Source organism: Balaenoptera borealis, assembly GCF_965194805.1.
Source record: "Balaenoptera borealis genome assembly, chromosome: 4".
NCBI classification, from domain to species: Eukaryota; Metazoa; Chordata; class Mammalia; order Artiodactyla; family Balaenopteridae; genus Balaenoptera; species Balaenoptera borealis.
The window spans coordinates 38,283,641-38,297,695 of record NC_138861.1 but is presented as its reverse complement, the minus strand read 5'-3'; the positions used below and the strand labels follow the sequence as shown (position 1 = coordinate 38,297,695).

The 14,055-nt window shown below is 38.9% G+C and overlaps 1 protein-coding gene across 8 annotated transcripts in view; it reads right to left on the bottom strand.

The window, feature by feature from the left end:
• ARHGAP10 (Rho GTPase activating protein 10) overlaps positions 1-14,055 on the bottom strand; it is a 335,488-nt gene that overhangs the window by 217,179 nt on the left and 104,254 nt on the right. For 7 of the 8 annotated variants that reach the window (XR_014243606.1, XR_014243607.1, XM_082388998.1 and 4 more), the window contains exon 4: positions 7,787-7,858. The exons of the other annotated variant lie outside the window; for it this stretch is intronic. Coding sequence is in view for 5 of the 7 variants with exons in the window: in XM_082388998.1 (XP_082245124.1) it covers positions 7,787-7,858 (72 nt within the window). In the remaining 2 variants the exon portion in view is untranslated. The remainder of the gene's footprint in view (positions 1-7,786; positions 7,859-14,055) is intronic. 8 annotated transcript variants of the gene reach the window in all.

The following is a 14,055-nucleotide window of genomic DNA, read 5'->3' as shown; positions in this document are numbered from 1 at the left end:
AGCCTTTTCTGGCATGATCTTTTCCCTATTAAGCAAAAGGAGTAAATAAAGCACAAAAATTCTGTTTCTTCACATTTATTATCATTTTCTCACTCCACGGGACTACAAACTGTTGTGAGAAGCCAGGAAGGGAGCTCTGCCAGCCCACCTAAAGACCCTAAATTAATCCCCGTACTAATGGAAGAGACAGACTTGGGAACTGATATTTCTTCCCATTTCTACTCAAAGTTTAATTACCAACTAGCTGCACATCTTTTTGGGGGGGGGGGGGAGGGGAACACCTAACAATACAGAACCTTAGTTTTCCTACTGAAAAGATCAGGGATTTGGTTTTGAACTAGTTCATTCTTAGATCCAATCCTAAAATTCTGTGATCCTACGGTTCGCCTATGTATGAGAATAGTCAAACTTTTGTTGAAACAGAAGCACTTTTTTTCTTTATGCCCTAGGCCTAATTTACAACTATTTTTTTAAAAAGCTTAAGGCATTAATACTACATGGTTACTCTCTTTTCTGCTTTTCACTATGACATGCTTCCTGAACGATTTTAATGACTAACAGAAAATAAACTAAAAAGAACATATGGCCACTACTTCAAAATCTCCACTATTTTTAAAAGTTCATATTGCAGAGCATACACTGGATTAGGTGTCAGAGACGCAGGTTCCAGCAGCCACGCGTTGTTCTGTGACACTGCCCCAGGGTCACAGCATTCTCTGAGCATCAGTTTCTCAGGTTTAAATGAGACAGGAGTGGAGGTGACACAGCTGCATTTACCGCAAGTACGCTGCAAAGCGAGATCATGTGGTTAAACGTGCTCACTATCTTTGCAGATTAGTACTTACCAGAGAATACCGAAAACATTTTTACTCCTTTGATTTCATCTGAGTCACAGAAGGGGACAAAGGATGCAATGATGTTAAAGTCAGCAGTCAAAACACCCCAGCACACGCAGCGGTAGTGGGGTATGTAAATTAGCATGTGGGTTAGGTTGGGAATGAAAGAAAATGGTTCTATCAAGGCTCTGTGAAGAAAGAATTTAGCCAAGAAACAACATCACGCCCACCAATTAGAGTGGAAATACAATTGTTCGTACTTCGTATGGTATTATACAAACGCTACTGTGTTTCGTTTTTGAATCTTAAGACTCAGATAATTGTTTCTCCTTGCATTTCTTCTCAAGGTCACTATAGAATATTCTGTTTCTTTGTACTCCTATGACTTTTGGCACTTAAATAATATGAATTTTAAAAGGGATTGTGTTCAAGCAGCATTCAATAAAGAATGGAGCCTTTTTTCTTCAACACTGCAATATAGGATACACATATATGTATGTGTGTGTGTGTGTATATATATATACATATATATATAATAAATTGAACAATATGAGACAAAAGGCTCTATCAAGGATCAAATTAATACAATGAAAACTTTTGTATGAAACAGCATTACTCAAGTGAGTCTGAGTCAAGCTGGAAGTAAAACTCAGTAAGGAAAGGTGGAGGCAAAGGCAGATCAGGTGGCCCACATCTATTCTAGAGAGGCAGGCAGGCAGCCATAATAGAGCTCCTGCAGATTTCTGCCATGTGGAAATATAAGCCCAGTACACAGGCCATGTCTTCTGATTTTTCTGGAACAGCTGGAAAACCCAGTGATTTTTAAATGGTGGCAACAAAAAAATTTTTTTTTTCAGTTTTAACATGAGTAAGCCAAACAAAATGTTTACAAGTTCAAGATGACTCATGGGAAGTCAGCTTGTAATGTTATAAAATCACACATGCAAAAACAACAACAACAAAAAACAGTGAAGAAGAGCTATTACTTAAAACAGCATAATTAGTCAAATAAGATGTACACAGTGTAAATGGTAGAGGGACTTAATAAATCTAAGAAACAAAACATAAATAATCAGATATATACATATATATATATATATATATATATATATATATATATATATATATATATATAAAAAGGTTTCATCACAAATCACTGGATAAAAAAATATTACTCAACCAATGGTGTGGGTATAACTGGTTAACTAGCTGGAAATAAAAAGAGAACCATGTCTCAAATCAAAATTAATTCCAGATGGACTGAAAGAGTCACAAGTAAAAAATGAAGCCAAAAAAGAGTATTTTCAATCAGATCTCAGAACAGAGAAGGAACTTCTGAGCAAAAGAGAAATGGAAGAAGCCATAAGAACTTCTAGATATCAAAAATACACAATAAATAAGGTAAAAGGCAAACAACAGGCAGGGAGAAGATACAATTAATATGGAAGAAAAGAGGTAAACGTTCCTAACACATAAAACACTCTTTATTGAGCAAGTTTTTGCTCAAATCACACATTACACTTCCAAGGAAAAATGAGTAAAGAACATACAAAGAATTCACAAAAGTTTGAACACACCTGTGAACTGTCCACATTTCTGCAGGGTACTAGAATTTGTTGTTTTGTTTTAGAAGAAGGGGAAATTTTTGAGTTACCGGGTAACTTTCTTTTTTAAATATTTTTGGTATTTTACAAATTTTCTAGGATGAGGAAACGAAAAGACTTATTTTCAAACTACAAACAGTAAATAATAAGGCCTGACTAGTCTAGACAGGAGCTTAAATACTTTCTTAGAGATTCCAACTCCTTCTCCCTCTTTATTTAAATAAAAAGGTGGGGGGTAACGCTGCACATACAAGAAACAAGATTCACAGCACATACAACACACTCGGCAGGAGCACTTTTTCCTGTATATCCAGGCCAACCAGAGCTTTGCAATCCCTGTTCTGCTTCCCTGGTCCACCAACACCCTACAGCCCAGGGTGTTGGAAATTCAGCCTTTACCCCCAAACCAGGCGGTGGAAATGCCACCTCTTCCATGAAGCACTCCTTGTCTCCTCCAGTGGGGGGACAGCCGCCTCCCTCAACTCCTGCACCAATGTCACCTGCCCTCCTTGACACTTCATTTGCCCTACCCAACCCCCACCCCCTTTTGCCTTTAAGCTCCTTCAGCCTCTCCACGGCAACGAGAATTCAGCCTTTACCTGCACACCCAGTAGGCGCCCAGGAGACATCGGTCAGAGGACGTGGGAAGGCAGAAGCCTATAGCACAGCGACACCGACCCTGACAAAGTGCCACCGCTGGTTCCGGTGCCGTTGCTCTCAAGTCACCTATCCATCACCTTAGCACCATCTGGCCAGGGGGAGTCACAAGCCACAGTGCTTGAACCCGGCACACACAGAGGGGACAAAAACCTGCACAGTTCTTTTTGGCAAGCTGATATGGAGCAAGTCACAAAGGGGATCCTAAAAGAGCTGCAACTGTGTATACGCCAGGCCCTGCACTAGACCCCAGAAATATGTTATCAAATGCACTGAAGCCTCGCGAAAACCTTCAGAGACCGGTGTCCTAAGTCTCGTTTTAAAGATCAGGAAACAGGCTTAGAGGCCTTAAGTGACTTGCCCCAAATCACAGAGCTACTTAAGGGGCAGAAGTAGGATTCCAAACGAGGGAGAATCGGGTCTTCCTGAAAGACTTTCCTGGCGCTCCAAAGCCAAGATGATAGGACACCTACAGAGCACCGTTACTCGTATTTAGAGCACTTTTCACAGTGCATTTTTATTGCCTTTTTTTTTTTTTGGACATCACCCACACAGACTTGCCAATTTCTTAAAGGCCGACCAGTGTTTTAATTCATAGTTGTATATCCCAAGGCCTCTGGCACTGTGCCATATGATAGGCCTGATAAGGTTGTTATTACTAAAAATGAAAGAAATGTGATTAAATCACATTTTTTCTGCTCTGTCAAACATAATTTGAGAAATTATTCAAATAAATTTGCTTTTTTACCCACATTTTGCAGTCATTTACAGAATCTCAGGAAGTTGATTTTTATTAAACATTTAGTCGTTAGGCATAGTCTTGAAAAGAAATACAAAGGAAATATGGGGTGAGAGTCTGGTAATGGCTGAGCTACTAGGGTATAATTTATGAAATAAACATTTTTTAAGCCTTCTGGTTAAACCTTTTATTCTATTGAATAAAACAGTAATTGGCTCTTTGCAAAAGAGCATTTGAATAGGCTCTATAAATTATCAATATCATTTCGTTGTATCCGTTTGATATTTGCATTGCTGCCCCTTTCAGAGAAAGCAATTTTAAATTCTCCCACTGTAACTCTTAGCAAGCTCTAGTATTTCTTGGAGTTTGTACACAATGCACTTGGCTCCGATGTTGTCTGGTGCCTGTATTAGTTTCCTGTGGCTAAACTGACATTTAATGAGCAATGGTTACCAACAAAATGTTATGCAGATACTTAGGAATAAGTGACAAGCTTCTGGGGAAGGGAAAAGAGCTTCCGTGGAAGTAAAGCTAAGAGAGGCCGTGAGGAAAACTCTGAATTGATGGGACACAGCACAGAACGACTGTGTCCTGCAGTGGGAAATGGGGCTCTTTAAACAGAGACAAGAACCGGGCAGGCACATGAGAAAATGCGGCAGAACCTACAGGACGGAGGTTGAAGGCCAAACCAAACAGACGTGACTGACAGGGAACATATCCAAATAGAAGTGAAACAGCAGAAAAGACGACCTGGGGGCTCCTAAAAAATCCAGTTTACAAAAGCCACCTAGCAGTTTCGATTATGTTAAAAACACAAATTAAACATGTCACTGGGATGCTGGAAACTGAAGAAGTAAAAGGAACTGAAAGAGCTTGCATATAAAAGCGAAAGACAGGACCATCCCAGATGGGAAAAAGGAGAAGGGAAAGAAAAGATAAACATTTTGACAAGGGTACCTAAAAAATTCTGCTGCGGTCAACTTTTAAAGACTTTTGTCTTTCTCTCCCCACATGAAAACTGCTTCATGGTATTTTAAAAAAGATCTTTAACCTAAGAGAATTAAGTTATTTTTAAGTATCCCACGTAAGTAAATAAACCACTGGAACAAGAGCGTGTGCTTTTCAAGACAGGATTGGTGTTTAGAAAGCATAACTGGAGAAAATCATCAAATATCCAGGTTATAAACCCTTTCCTGGTTCTTCTAGAACAGAAAAACAGTAAAATTGGTTTATTTATTAAATACGTTATAGTAAGACAGAGTGGAGGCTGGTAGAAAATAAAGAAATAAGCATAGGTTTTTCTCTGAAAGATTTAACAATCTAATGAGAAAAACAGATGCTTATATATCACTATATAACCTAGAAAACTACCTTTCTCTACTGTTTAATATACAAAACTACCAGTAAAAAAAGGCTTCTCCCAGGTAACATCAATAGGTGTGACAGCCAACACACACACTGTACTGAACAAGAATGTAGGATACACCCTTCATAAACCTGAAGCCTGAAAAACAACGAAGAAAGAAAGAAATGGGGGACTTCCCTGGCAGCCCAGTGGTTAAGACTCTGCGCTTCCACTGCAGGGGGCACGGTTCGATCCCTGGTCAGAGAACTGAGATCCTGCATGCCATGAGGTGCAGCGGAAGGGAGGTGAGGGGAGAAAATTTTTTTAATAATAATAAAAAGAAAGAAAGAAATGGGACTTCAGGATAGAATTTGGCCATTAAACCGCTCAATAGACAAAGTATTAAAATAATTTAACCTTTTAATATGGCAATTTATTTTGCAAGCTGCTTTGCAGGCTATACAGTTAGTTAAGCCTTGAACAATGCAGGGGTTAGGGACACCAACCTAGGAGCAGTTGAAAATCCGAGTATAACTTACAGTCAGTCCTCAATATAGGCGGTTCCACATCCGTGGATTCAACCAACCATGGATCTTGTAGTACTGTAGTATTTACTAGTGAAAAATATCCATGTATAAGTGGACCCACACAGTTCAAACCTGAGTTGTTCAAGGGTCAACCACACTTTGAACAGGCACAACATGAGAAGCTGGGCAAATCTGGGGAGGAGAAGGAGTCAGTAGAAAACTCAAGGCCAGAAATTTCTAAAAACCCAGTAGGTAAATAAAAAGGAAATATATCTATTAATTAAGTCACATTCATTTTTCACTTACATAATATAACCCTTATCCTTCCCGACCATCATCCAAGTAAAATAAGAAAAATAAGAAATGTTTACATTCAGTACCTGCCATGAAATGTTCAAAGAGAAAGAACCAAGATTATTCAAGCTTTAAGACAGCCTATGAAGATCAGAGAAAACAGAATCATAAAACTGCAAAATAGAGCAGTCAGATCCCCAGCCTGTCATCTTACAGGTAAGAAACTAAAGCCAATTACTTGCCCAAGGTCACAGATGTGAAGCCAGACCTCCAATGTCCTGCTACAAAGCCAGCAGACACAAACCAGCTTCATGTAGCTCAGCAAACACAAACCAGCTTCATGTAGCTCAGCAAACAATTCCAGGAAGAGGACTTGGGGGGTACCCCCACTGACCTCCCCTCAAAACACAGCTCTTCATTAAAACCCGTAAAATATCATGCCAAAAAGAAGTGTCTAATATGTTAACAGGTCACTTAAAGGAGAACTGAGTCTATAAATAGCAGCTAAAAAGCTGGCTCTCTCTGGACCCATTTGTATAGCTATGGCCATGGAGCCCACAATGTTTATTCGTAGAAAAGGATTTTAATAGTTTGTTTACAAAGATAAAGAAAAAAAAAACCTCACATCACCAATGCATGGGGGAAAAAAATACAGATATAAAACCTCTCTTCCCTGCCTAAAACTGATGTTATTCCCTTCTCCTTAGGCCAAGCCAAAAATGGTCAACAACACAGAAATGCTACTTTTTCTCCCTCAAGTACGTGCACAACATTCAAGAGAGGCTGGTGGAAATTACTTCTCTGAGTTAATTTCAAAGCTTATTAGTTAGCAGATGTTAGAATTTGCTAAATACATCCCAGGCTCCCAGGGGCAAAGTCGCTGCATTATTCCCAGAGATCCTGGCTACATCCCAGAGCTTTGAGCACAGAGTCTGTGGTTCACTCACCTTTGAATCCCCAGCACCCATAACAATGTTGGCACATAACAGACGCTCAATAAATTTGTGTTAAATTGAAGGAAATACATCCCAATACAGTAAGCCCCCTACATACGAATGAGTTGTGTTCCAAGAGTGCATTCTTAAGTCCAATTTGTTCGTACGTCCAACAAAGTTAGCCTAGGTACCCAACTAACACAATTGGCTATATAATACTGTACTGTAATATGTTTATAACACTTTTCACACAAATAATACATAAAAAACAAACAAAGAAAATAAAGAAAACATTTTTAATTTTACAGCACAGTGATCTTACAGACACGTCAACTAACTTAACATGACTGGACATACGAACGCACGTTCGGATCTTTGAAAGTTTGCAACTTGAAGGTTCGTATGTAGAGGACTTACTGTAACCGAATATTCTCTTTCTAGTTTCATTGGCATGCTGGTGTAGCAGCATTTCTAATCTTAAACCCTAGTATAATGCTACACTCTGCCATCGAGCTGAGGCGGGCATGGAAATCACTGCCCTTCCGACAGAGATAAGATGTTTCTATACAGAGTAAACGTGTTGTTTGCTTAAAGATATTTTTAAAACCCTACATGGAAAGGTGAAGCCAAAGATGATTACGAGAGGTTTTACCATCCAGTCCAGGTGTTTCTGTTTTGTTTTCAATTTCCTATTCCCCCAAAGGGGACAAAGCACATTTGAAACATAAAACAACAGGTGGTGGACTCCAACATCTCCTTCAAAGCTGCTAAATGTGAACCGAGTGTACACTCAAGCAGCAGAGGTGTCTACATTTGCTGTTTACAAGTGTGCTCAAATTAGACACAAACCTTGACGGCTCCAAGTTGCTCTTTTCTGAATTTTTCCAACGGTTTAATCAGGGTTTCGGTGACACTTAACGCCTAGAGGACAAGAGTGATAACAGAAGAGCAGAGTGTTAGGTTTCCAAAAAGGAAAAAGTGAGTCTTTCATTGCCCTCTTCCACCCCACCCAGAAACAAAATGAACCACACACTGAACTGCTTTACCTCACCCTGCCAATGCGACCATTAAATCACTTCTAAATTTATTAACACACCAGATCGCCATAAATATTTTCAGGGAAGAGGAGGTGCGGCCAAGTGCCAGGGAAATGTGCGACCTAGCCCCAACACAGCCCTTTCTTCAGGGAAATAGCAAGAGGGTTGGCTTCAAACAACAAAGGGGTCTATCACACTCATTAACAGAACACTTCTGTTTGAAGGTTTTTTTTTTTTTCTCCCACTGCTCAGAAATTTAAAAGTCGATGACATTCCATTATTAGTGATCAGACTACATAATGTAGAGGGCTAGGTTTGTGGCTACAAATTTAAATGTCCCAGGACAGCCCTTCATCACTGACAATTCCTCATGAGGATTTAGGCTATGCTAGCAAAGCAGAGTCACTGGGGCTCAGGACAGTCAGTCACCCAAATATTCGGAGGGCTGGCAAGGTCACCATGACAGGAACCACACACAGTCCCCACCCACAACCTCACTCATTTTTATACTGGCTCGTTTGGGGCTTCTCATTTTAAGACAGGATCTACATATCACTTATATGTGGAATCTAAAAAAAGACAACAGGGACTTCCATGGTGGTCCAGTGGCTAAGACTCCACGCTCCCAAAGCAGGGGGGCCCGGGTTCAATCTCTGGCTGGGGAACTAGATTCCACATGCTGCAACTAAGAGTCCACATGCCACAACTAAGACGCATATCAGCCAAAATGAATAAATTCAATAAATAAATATTCAAAAATAAAACAAGGTATAAGGATATACTGTACAATATGAGGAATACAGCCAATATTTTTTTAATAACTATAAATGGAGGATAACCTTTAAAAATTATGAATCTATTATAAGAGACAAAGAAGGACATTACATAATGATCAAGGGATCAATCCAAGAAGAAGATATAACAATTGTAAATATTTATGCACCCAACATAGGAGCACCCCAACGCATAAGGCAAATGCCAACAGCCATAAAATGGGAAATCAACAGTAACACAATCATAGTAGGGGACTTTAACACCCCACTTTCGCCAATGGACAGATCATCCAAAATGAAAATAAATAAGGAAACACAAGCTTTAAATGACACAATAAACAAGATGGACTTAACTGATATTTATAGGACATTCCATCCAAAAACAAAAGAATACACTTTTTTCTCAAGTGCTCATGGGACATTCTCCAGGATAGATCATATCTTGGGTCACAAATCAAGCCTTGGTAAATTTAAGAAAATTGAAATCATATCAAGTATCTTTTCTGACCACAACACTATGAGACTAGATATCAATTACAGGAAAAAAATCTGCAAAAAATACAAACACATGGAGGCTAAACAACACACTACTAAATAACCAAGAGATTACTGAAGAAATCAAAGAGGAAATCAAAAAATACCTAAAAACAAATGACAATGAAAACACGACGACCCAAAACCTATGGGATGCAGCAAAAGCAGTTCTAAGAGGGACGTTTATAGCAATACAATCCTACCTCAAGAAACAAGAAACATCTCAAACAACCTAACCTTTTACCTAAAGCAATTAGAGAAAGAAGAACAAAAAAAGCCCAAAGTTAGCAGAAGGAAAGAAATCATAAAGATCAGAACAGAAATAAATGAAAAACAAATGAAGGAAACAATAGCAAAGATCAATAAAACTAAAAGCTGGTTCTTTGAGAAGATACACAAAATTGATAAACCATTAGCCAGACTCATCAAGAAAAAAAGGGAGAAGACTCAAATCAATAGAATTAGAAATGAAAAAGGAGAAATAACAACTGACACTGCAGAAATACAAAGGATCATGAGAGAGTACTACAACCAACTCTCTGCCAATAAAATGGACAACCTGGAAGAAATGGACAAATTCTTAGAAAAGCACAACCTTCTGACACTGAACCAGGAAGAAATAGAAAATATAAACAGACCAATCACAAACACTGAAAATGAGACTGTGAATAAAAATCTGCCAACAAACAAAAGCCTAGGACCAGATGGCTTCACAGGTGAATTCTTTCAAACATTTAGAGAAGAGCTAACACCTATCCTTCTCCAACTCCTCCAAAATACAGCAGAGGGAGGAACACTCCCAAACTCATTCTATGAGGCCACCATCACCCTGATACCAAATCCAAACAAAGATGTCACAAAGAAAGAAAACTACAGGTCAATATCACTGATAAACACAGACGCAAACATCCTCAACAAAATACTAGCAAACAGAATCCAGCAGCACATTAAAAGGATCATAACACCATGATCAAGTGGGGTTTATCTCAAGAATGCAAGGATCCTTCAATATATGCAAATCAATCAATGTGATACACCATATTAAAAACTGAAGGATAGAAACCATATGATCATCTCAATAGATGCAGAAAAAGCTTTCAAGAAAATTCAACACCCATTATGATAAAAACACTCCAGAAAGTGGGCATAGAGGGAACTTACCTCAACATAATAAAGGCCATATATGACAAACCCACAGCCAACATCGTTCTCAATGGGGAAAAACTGAAACCACTTCCTCTAAGATCAGGAACAAGACAAGGTTGCCCATTCTCGCCACTAGTATTCAACATAGTTTTGGAAGTTTTAGCCACAGCAATCAGAGAAGAAAAAGAAATAAAAGGAATCCAAATTGGAAAAGAAGAAGTAAAGCTGTCACTGTTTGGAGATGACATGATACTATACACAGAGAATCCTAAGGATGCTACCAGAAAACTACTAGAGCTAATCAATAAATTTGGTAGGGTAGCAGGACACAAAATTAATGCACAGAAATCTCTTGCATTCCTATACACTAATGATGAAACATCTGAAATAGAAATTAAGGGAACACTCCCATTTCCTACTGCAACAATAAGAATAAAATACCTAGGAATGAACCAACCTACGGAGACAAAAGACCTGTATGCAGAAAAAACTGTAAGACACTGATGAAAGAAATTAAAGATGATACAGATAGAGAGATACACTACATTCTTGGATTGGAAGAATCAACATTGTGAAAATGACTATACTACCCAAAGCAATCTACAGATTCAATGCAATCCCTCTGAAATAAGCAATGGCATTTTTCACAGAACTAGAACAAAAATGTTCACAATTTGTATGGAAACACAAAAGACCCCGAATAGCCAAAGCAATCTTGAGAAAGAAAAACGGAGCTGGAGGAATCAGGCGCCCAGACTTCAGACTATATTACAAAGCTACAGTAATCAAGACAGTATGGTACTGGCAGAAAAACAGAAATATAGATCAATGGAACAGGAGAGAAAGCCAGAGATAAACCCACGCACATATGGTCACCTTATTTTTGATACAGGAGGCAAGAATGTACAATGGAGAAAAGACTAGCCTCTTCAATAAGTGGTGCTGGGAAAATTGGACAGCTACATGTAAAAGAATGAAATTAGAACACTCCCTAACACCATACACTAAAATAAACTCAAAATGGATTAAAGACCTAAAGAGGAAAACATAGGCAGAACACTCTATGACATAAATCACAGCAAGATCCTTTTTGACCCCCCTCCTAGAGAAATGGAAATAAAAACAAAAATAAACAAGTGGGACCTAATGAAACTTCAAAGCTTTTGCACAGCAAAGGAAACCATAAAAAGACGAAGAGACAACCCTCAGAATGGGAGAAAATATTTTCAAATGAAGCAACTGACAAAGGATTAATCTCCAAAATTTACAAGCAGCTCATGCAGCTCAATATCAAAAAAAACAAACAACCCAATCCAAAAATGGGCAGAAGACCTAAATAGACATTTCTCCAAAGAAGATATACAGATTGCCAACAAACACATGAAAGAATGCTCAACATCACTAATCATTAGAGAAATGCAAATCAAAACTACAATGAGGTATCAACTCATACCAGTCAGAATGGCCATCATCAAAAAATCTATAAATAATAAATGCTGGAGAGGATGTGGAGAAAACAGAACCCTCTTGCACTGTTGGTGGGAATGTGAATTGATACAGCCACTATGGAGAACAGTATGGATGTTCCTTAAAAAACTAAAAATAGAACTACCCATGACCCAGCAATCCCACTACTGGGCATATACCCTGAGAAAACCATAATTCAAAAAGAGTCATGTACCACAATGTTCATTGCAGCTCTGTTTACAATAGCCAGGACATGGAAGGAACCTATGTGTCCATCAACAGATGAACGGATAAAGAATATGTGGTACATATATACAATGGAATATTACTCAGCCATTAAAAGAAACGAAATTGAGTTATTTGTAGTGAGGTGGATGAACCTAGAGTCTGTCATACAGAGTGAAGTAAGTCAGAAAGAGAAAAACAAATACCGTATGCTAACACACATATATGGAATTAAAAAAAAAAAAAGGCTCTGAAGAATCTAGGGGTAGGACAGGAATAAAGACACAGACGTAGAGAATGGACTTGAGGACACAGGTAGGGGGAAGCATAAGCTGGGACGAAGTGAGAGAGTGGCATGGACATATATACACTACCAAATGTAAAATAGATAGCTAGTGGGAGGCAGCCGCATAGCACAGGGAGATCAGCTCAGTGCTTTGTGACCACCTAGAGGAGTGGGAGAGGGAGAGTGGGAGGGAGACACAAGAGGGAGGAGATATGGGGATATATGTTTATGTATAGCTGATTCACTTTGTTATAAACAGAATCTAACACACCACTGTAAAGCAATTAGAGTCCAATAAGATGTTATAAAAACTTGTGAATCACTATATTGCACACCTGTAACTTACATAATACTGTACATAGACTATACTTTGATTTAAAATTTTTTAATAAAAATAAAAAATAAAATAAAAAAAGAATCTACAACAAACAATGCTGAAAATGCACACAGAAGGGAATATTTACCTAAGGAGAATGCATTTAACCACAATGTGCTGGTGAGTAGTAGTGTTCTCACCATTTCCAGAAGGATTCAGAATAGAAAAGCAAACCTCAAAACACTTGACAACAATGTGCCATCCCTCTTGTTACAAAAAAGGCCCCCAAAAATCCAAGCTTAAAATTACAGAAAAAAATAAGTGACTTACAACAGGAAAGGATTCTTCATTTAACCCTAGGCTCCTCTGCAGTGTTTCATTATGGAAGGGTTTCTCCCAAAGAGACCATTCATCCAGTGAGATGCGGAATCCTCAAAAAAATGATCCTGTCCACACTCGAGATGCCCAGAGCTTGCTTAAACTCTCTTCCCCAGGCCAGCCACTGGACTTCACTCACTCCAGCCCTGAAAATTTGTTACTTAAGTATCAAAGAGTTGAGGCAACAGACTGAATTAAAAGCAATCACTAGTCAATGGAAAGGGATCATCTTCAAAATACGATAATTTTATCCTCTTCATATTGTAGGCCATGTGACCTGCAACAAGGGCAAACCAAAGAGCAGAGCAGGGACACAGCAGCACACGCCAGGAATCCTGACGACTCGAAACGATATGGAATGCCCCAAGGTCCACCTGGGAAAGCGGATGAGAGGCTCTGCCATACATTTTCAAGGTGATCCAACTGACACACAACACCTCAAAATAATTTAAAGCTCACTTCCCTCAGCACCAGTATCATCTCCTCGGCATCCACACCTGGACCTAGCCTACTAGCGGTCCTGAATAAACCCACATATGATCGTCCATGGAGGCTGGATGAAGCAAGACAGGGGTTTAACTGTGTGAGCTGCAGAGAAATTAAAGAATGAATGAGATCTCAGCAATATCCATGGAAAGGAGGGAGAAAGGGGCAGACTGGAGTTGGTTTATAAATAAAAGGTGAGGACATTTGTGGGAATGACCCTTCTTCAAAAGGACGGCCACGAAGGACAGAATCAAAAGAAGACAATGGTTGAAACACAACATGAGGTAAAGTGAAGTGAAGGCAGATTTTTTTTTTTTTAAGAAGATCGGTACTTGAAAGAAACCCACACAACATTACAACATTGCAAAGCAATTATACTCCAATAAAGATGTAAAAAAAAAGATGACAGCACATCTCCATGCCCATGCGAAGACTCCAGAAAAGATGGTTCAAAGTCTCTAACGTGGGAG